The sequence below is a fragment of the Zeus faber genome, assembly GCF_960531495.2.
Source record: "Zeus faber genome assembly, chromosome: 13".
In the NCBI taxonomy this organism is placed as follows: domain Eukaryota; kingdom Metazoa; phylum Chordata; class Actinopteri; order Zeiformes; family Zeidae; genus Zeus; species Zeus faber.
The window spans coordinates 8,448,540-8,455,796 of NC_137198.1; the positions used below are offsets into that span (position 1 = coordinate 8,448,540).

General features: G+C 43.7%; 1 protein-coding gene across 1 annotated transcript in view; it reads right to left on the reverse strand.

The window, feature by feature from the left end:
- Positions 1–1,043: 1,043 nt before the first annotated feature.
- LOC307238798 (plastin-1-like) overlaps positions 1,044–7,257 on the reverse strand; it is a 12,794-nt gene continuing 6,580 nt past the window's right edge. The window contains exons 10-17 of the mRNA XM_080011941.1: positions 6,849–6,944; positions 6,503–6,689; positions 5,086–5,164; positions 4,873–4,987; positions 4,550–4,683; positions 3,794–3,917; positions 2,824–2,966; positions 1,044–2,666 (exon numbers count right to left, since the gene is read on the reverse strand). Of these exons, the coding sequence (XP_079868067.1) occupies positions 2,528–2,666; positions 2,824–2,966; positions 3,794–3,917; positions 4,550–4,683; positions 4,873–4,987; positions 5,086–5,164; positions 6,503–6,689; positions 6,849–6,944 (1,017 nt within the window). The 3' untranslated portion in view covers positions 1,044–2,527. The remainder of the gene's footprint in view (positions 2,667–2,823; positions 2,967–3,793; positions 3,918–4,549; positions 4,684–4,872; positions 4,988–5,085; positions 5,165–6,502; positions 6,690–6,848; positions 6,945–7,257) is intronic.

The window sequence follows — 7,257 nt, forward strand, 5'->3', positions numbered from 1 at the left end:
GGCTCAGTTTGAGGAAACCCATTGCTCCCGTGAAGCCTCTCAGATGTTGTAGGAGGCCTCCGCTGCAGAGATCAAGGGGGATTTTGTGTTTGTGATTTTACGTTTTATTTCGTATTTAGGGAATTTGTGTAATATTGCAACGTTGGGCCGTAGTTGGGAGCATAATTTCTGCATTTGTGCCCACACTGTCTGCACAACTATACAGAACTATTTAGGGTTAATTTGCAGGGTTGATCGCTTATTTAGCCCCATAACAGCATAAATCATGAATAATAATAACACAACAGTCATATTTGTTATTTTATAAATAGTCATTTATTCTTCGAAGAAAAAAAACAGGATACAATTGTATTTACAAAACTGAATTTTAGTCCCAGTGTTGGGCCATGTTCATCCGCAGCCATTAATTTCATCTGAAAAGCAAAGAGGAACATTGCACTTGCTGCATGGCGTGTCGGTGGTGCAACCTTTATTGCAGTGTCTGCAGATAGGTCTTTGCATACCTCCAGTGGGAAAAGATGACCAGTGCACAGATGACCTCTTGGCTTGGACCCCCTTTGGTGTACTACCATCGCCTGAGGATGGTCTCCTCTGAGCATTCCAAGGGCTCCTTGATGTCACCATCGGTGTTACTGGTCTCCCATCGCCCGGGGATGGTTTGGAGGCCCCATGGAGGCCGGCAATAATCATGTTCATATAAAAGCAAGATCAAAAAGCAGATTTTGGGAGGGCACACTCAATCTCCACTTCGATCTCCACTCCACGTCCCAGTTCCCCCTTTCTCCAAACAAATAAAAACATTGCGTTTTTATTGTGGATGTATTTATTTTCCTCCGTTTCCTAATTGAATTAACAGGGGTAACAGGGACACTTTCTCAGTCACTCTCCACCCCCTGCCTCATTTCTGCATAAAGCAACAAGCAGCTATTTGGGCAACAACAAACAAACAAAACAAAAAAAACTGGAACAAAACCCCCAGGATCTATTAAATGCATTTTTTTAACTGATAAGATACAGATACAGTTTTAAATACTGCAACCAGAAATTATTTATTCATTTATTAGATTCTGGTCTAAAAACAATTTAACAGAGAAAACACATTTAGAACATAGTTCTAGTGAATCATCAAATACATTATATTTCTATTGTTTATTTTTCCATATGTGAATGTGTGAGAAGTGCAATGTCCCCATGAAATGTGTAAGGTGCACATACTGACCTCACCCAGAGATGTAGAATTGCAACACATAACAAGCTCAAAATCAAATTTGATTAATGTATTCCATAATAACTAAATATATACATGTTTTAGACCTTGTAATTATCACAAAAAATGCATTTTGCTGACTTCTTGAGAATCTTGAGAACTCTTCTGGTCCAATAGCGTTGCAAGGATAAACAACAGGGCCCACTGACTGTGTATATGTGGTCGTAAAAAACCCCTGAATAAAACATTTCAATTTTTTTGCAACTGTGGGCCTTACAGGATTGAGCGAAATCCTAAAGTTGAGGATCTCTATCAAAACCTGAAATAATTTTTAATCAATGTTCAGTATTCACAGGTTTTCATTTATCCGTTGCACACGTAAATGACTTGATAGTAATAAAAAAAAATCCTAGTAATAATCATGTAATAATTTGTAATTGCATTAATCTATTTTATATATTATTTACATTATTTTATTAATTATATTTCAATAATTTATACTAGTACTATCATTGCATAACATTGCGATGCACTGCTTACTTATTTTATTATCTTATTAATCGTATAAGATAAAGTCATAATCTTTATGGAGTTACTGTATTTATGGCGTGTTTTCACCAATTGAAATGTGGTAACATTTGCTCTCAGGCGGTGATGGTATCGTTTCTATTTATGTTGGCTCCTTAACCTTTGAAATTCATTCCTTACATTGACTTTGAATCTTTATTTTTTAAATATATATATTTATGCATTTGAAGTCACCGCGACTATAAATGTATCTTATCTCACGGCATTTTGATCTGATTGGAGTTGACGTGGATTACTTGATTTATTGGTGGGTAATAAACCAAGACGTTCCATGGATGGCAGTGACTGATAATGAAGTAGCGATTCACTTTCAACATTTACAGACATGAAATGCTCCTGAAACAATGAGCGTTATTCGCATGGCTTAAAAGCTTTAATCTCGTGCGGCAGAAGTAGCAACATTTCGTTTGCTATCAAGGGGAATAATCTCGAGGGACAATCGACACCTTCACCGATAGGAATCACAGCAGGAACAAAGATACAAAGAGCTCCGCCATGTGGACGATGACGATCGCAAAAGGGAATATCATCCGCTCGCTGAAACCGCCCGCCGTGTTCAGGCTCTATCTAGGTTAACCTGAGTGAAATCTGACGAGAAAAATAAATGATAAATATTAACTTTTGTCACGCGGGGACAAGATCTCTGATATGCTCGAACAGGGGCGGTGCAGGCGTTTAGTTTTTTTTTGTGTTTTTTTGTGGGGTTTTTTGTTTTGTTTTTTCCTCCGCGGGTCAGCGGTCGACCTTCTTCAGCCCTCGGCCCATGAGGCAAGCAAACACGGTCAACACCATCTTGGGTTTCACCTCCACCAGGTCGTCGGGAAGCGCGTAGACTCTGGCCCCAATCTTACGGGCCACTGAGATGGCGTACCTGAGAAAGCGAGAGAGAGAGAGAGAGAGAGAGAGAGAGAGAGAGAGAGAGAGGGGTGGGGGTTAAACACAGGAAAGGGACGAATAACATGGGAGCTTTGAAATGCACGCGTTTAATCGATTCATCGGAGATTGAACGTCAGGATTTGCCGTCCTACTTGGCGTTGTTGAGCTTGTCGGCGTCGCTCAGCGCTCCCGCGTCCCCCCGCTCTCCCCTCTTCACCATCTCCCGCTTGACGGCGCTGGGAGCGATGGCGTCGATCAGGTCGATCACCGGGAGGCTGGTGCTGATGAGGCGGTCCTGCAATGCGTTTGGGTCTGAGACTTTTTTTCTTTGCTTTTCTCATCAATCTCCCTTTCTTTTCGCCGGTGTAACTGTCCTGTCAGATTTTACTGCTGCCGCGCCGGCAGAACCCTGCCCCCGGGGCTTAATGGAGGGTTATTTATCATCTGATTCTATCCATCTAATAGCCAACAAACCAAAAACATTCATCACGTGAACTTGTTTATACAGTGGCGTAGGCACAGTATGTCTACGGTCAGGTTTTGGTTTTGGCGCGTGGGCTTATTGCCAACATTCTGTTCGCTGTTCAAGGGTTGTATTTAAATGTCGGCCTTATCTGCTTCACTCTTTACTTCATCATTTATTGCGCAGGACTATATTTCATTTTTTGACATGAGCTTTTTATGTTGCAGGTCTTTTTAATTTTTACATTTTATTTTTTTTCTTTCATGTTATTTATATCTGTTGTTTATCATCAGGTTTAGTGTACATTGGCATTCCTTCATTTTATGGTGCACAGTTACTTTTAGGTTTATTGTATATTTTCCAAATTTTCCACATGTTCTTTTTTCATGTTTTTTTTTATTGTATCACTGAATTTTTATTTTCTGTTGATGTGAGCTGCTATGACATTGTACTTTCCCTTTGGAATGCTATCGATCGATCTATCTATCTATCTATCTATCTATCTATCTATCTATCTATCTGTCTGTCTGTCTGTCTGTCTGTCTGTCTGTCTGTTTGTCCATCTGTCTGTCGATCAATCTATCTATCTGTCTGTCTATCTATCTATCTATCTATCGATCTATGGACCTGGTACAAACACACAGAAAGGGAATGGCCACCTTGAAGCTGGATATCTGTGTGTCTTTGCGTCCCTGGCTGAGCGTGGTGTTGACCCAGTTGAGGATGATTTGATCTCCGACCTTCTCTCCGTTCCCCAGGTCTGACAGCACCAGCACCGTGTACCTGCCGGGAGAGACCAGGAGACGGGCCAGGGTGAGCCGAACCACGAAGCACATGCCGTACGACAGGCTGATGCCGCAATCACCCGAGGAACGATGAGGAAAGAAAAACAATTATGCTGTAACACTTAAATATAAAAGTACATCGACATATTACCACATTTCATACTGTAATATCTGTAGAACAAGTTTCTGGTTACAGAATAGAATAGAATAGAAAGCTCGCCACCTACTCACCTCCCCACCTCCCCACCTCCCAAAAAAAGGACAAAAACAAAAAGTGCTTTATATGCGGTTACTGTCTATTCACACAGGCTACCTGGGGCCGAAAGGTGCACAACTAATGAAAAAATAATAATTATAATGACAACAATTAATGAAAACAAATCAAAATATGAATAAATTGTATTATTTTCTTTATAACCATAAACTATAATCTTATTAGATGAAGAAACTTTCACTTAACCTATTTCATGAAACGTAACGAGTCATGTGAAATTACTGCTTCAAATATATATTAAAGGCCTACTTTTTAGACTGATCTTTCATTTTCTCGTGGCCCCATTGAAATTCTCTCGCGCCCCACAGTTGGAATACCACCATGTGTGTTCGGTGAGGCCTGCGCAGCCTGCGTACCTCCTCATGAGCTGCCAGACCAGCGCCAGGGTGGGCATTGCCCTCCCCTCGTTCAGGTTCTCTCCTCCGATGCCGACCAGAGAAAACTGAGCCTTGTTCTTCCCCAGCTCCACGGCATAGTTACAGTTCTCCAGCTGCCACGTGCCAGAGGAAAAAACAAACAGAGACCATAAAGCACATTCCCGAAAGAAAAACAAAGCTCCGGGAACACAAGACTTGAAATAATGAGGTGACTCAATGTGTGCGTGTGTGTGTGCGTGCGTGTGTGCGTGTGTGTGTGTGTGTGTGTGTGTGTGTGTGTGTGTGTGTGTGTGTGTGTGTACCTTCTTCATGTTAGCCCCCAACACGGGGTACGGAGGCCTGTTGACTTTCTTCCAGTTCACCGGAACATTGACTTTCTCATAGAGCTGAAAAATCACCAGGGCATCGCACAGATCACTGTAAAAACACACGCGAGTTCAAATCAATAATCGAGGCAGAAAAATATACTGTATAAAATACTCTGCCCCCCCCGACAGAACACAGTTGTACCGTACCAGTAGAGGTGGTTGACATATGGGGAAACGCCCAGAGAGTTTATCCAGTTGCGGAATGTTTTCTCCTCCCTGGACTCACCTGGAATACCAATAAATGCAATGAATGTAGATTTACCATGAGAGGATGTTCACTACACGTCCTGCAAGACCTTATTGCCTCACAGCAAGACAGGCCTGGGTTCGATTCCCGCCGGGGGCGCTGTTGGCGCCGCGCTCCGGTGGTTTATCTCCTGATCCAGGCTCCTCTCTGTCTGGAGTTTGCATGTTCTCCCCGTGCTCGCATGGGGTTTCCTCCTTGTAACGTCAGGACCCCCCACCGAAAAAACATGCGCCACATCCACGTCTGACCAGCGATGGACGTTTGTAACTGGGCCCCGGGCGTTGCTGTGTGCTGCCCACTGCTCCTGGCTCCCCCCCGGAGGAAGGACAAGCCAGGATGGGTCAAAAGCAGAGACCTTATTTCACCGCCCACCATTTGAAGCGCGCGCGCTTGTGAGTGTGTGTGTGTGTGTGTGTCGGTTGCCGTCACTGCGTGAGTGCGCGTGTTGTGGTGTGTGTGCCGTGTGACCAATACAGAGTCTTCTTCTTCATGTCGCGGTGGGCGCTCTCACAGGCCCCGTCATACGTTCCGACGTCGTCCGCCTCGACGCAGCTTCGATCCGTCCGCACGTACGTATTTGCGGCGTATGGCGAGGCACTCAAACGCCTTCTCTTTTCCGACGGTTCAGCACTTAAAACGACTTTAACGACTCCGCCGGCGGCTCGTACATCGGACGTGTGAGCGTTCACTTCCCCACCGCACAAGCAGATACTTCCTGGTGTCAATCTCTTCTGTCGGTCGTTGCTTCTCATACCTTGGTTCCCGTTGATAAGCTGTGACTCATGGTTATGAATCTGTCACGTCCGCGTGCCTCCCCACTGCCAAGACTCACAAGACTCGCGGATGAAAACGTAATCGTGTTGTGTGTGACCCGACACGTCAGCGTTCACCCGGGGAACTCCTCCGGTGTGGCAGGAAGCAATAAAGATACAGACCTAGATTCGAACTCAGATCACACAGGTTCCAATAAATTGATACAAAAATTCATGGCATAGCCAGAACATTTCACAAAGAACAAAAAATACAAATAAAAACTATGAACTAATCCATAATAGTTGTGTGTGTGTGTGTGCGTGTGTGTGTGTGTGTGTGTGTGCGCGCGTGCGTGTGTGTGATTTGTATATTGAGGGATGTGCCAAAACTGGGGAAATCAATTTTTTTTTTTTTTACATAATATTGATATTGTCTAAAGAATTTCAAGAAATCAGATGATTAAAGAGGCACAGTGCAAACTCCTAAAAAATATACATATTCAGTTCATTTTTTAAGTTGATTACAGACCAAACAAGCCTATATTATATTGAGAGGGCGCCTGACCCTTTATCAGGAGGGTCTCCGTGCTGTTGCCGCGCAGCGCCGGGTACATGTTGAACAGGTTGGCGACGAAGGCCAGGTTGAGTTTGGTGTTCCCCGACGTGACGTCGTGGGGCGACACAAACTGCCGGCAGTCCAGCCGGGCCGCCTGCCGCAGCATCAGCTCCGCCCGCCGCTCCAAGTCAGGCTCCTGCGGCGGTGACACAGAACAACGCTTCACTCATTGGAAACGAGGATATTCGGTTGAAACGAATCATGTGTTTGAGAAGTGATTACCACGCGTTAGTTGGTTTATCCCGAAGGAGTTTTCACGTTTAAAAAATAAAATAAAATAAAAAAAATAACTCACACCAAGGCCGCTCATATCAATGTCAACACGCAGGACGTCATCTTCCTCGCCTTTGGGAGAAATCTGGTCCAGCAGGTGAAAATAAGCCCGGGAGTCCTGTGGTGAATGATGGGGAGAGGTTACACTCTGTTTGTGTGTGTGTGTGTGTGTGTGTGTGTGTGTGTGTGTGTGTTTGTTTGTGTGTGTGTGTGTGTGTGTGTGAAAATGAAGCAAGCTTGTAATAATGCATATACAATATTTTAGTGTGTGCTGTATGTGTGTTTTGAGTGTGGGGAAATCTGCGGCCAGCCAGCCCTCACTTGTTTTAGGTTAAGCAGCATTAACCATCTAAACTTAGTGAGCATGCAAAACAATTTTCCAGTGTTTTGAGTCTAATATTTATGTATTATTATTATTTGTGTATTATTTA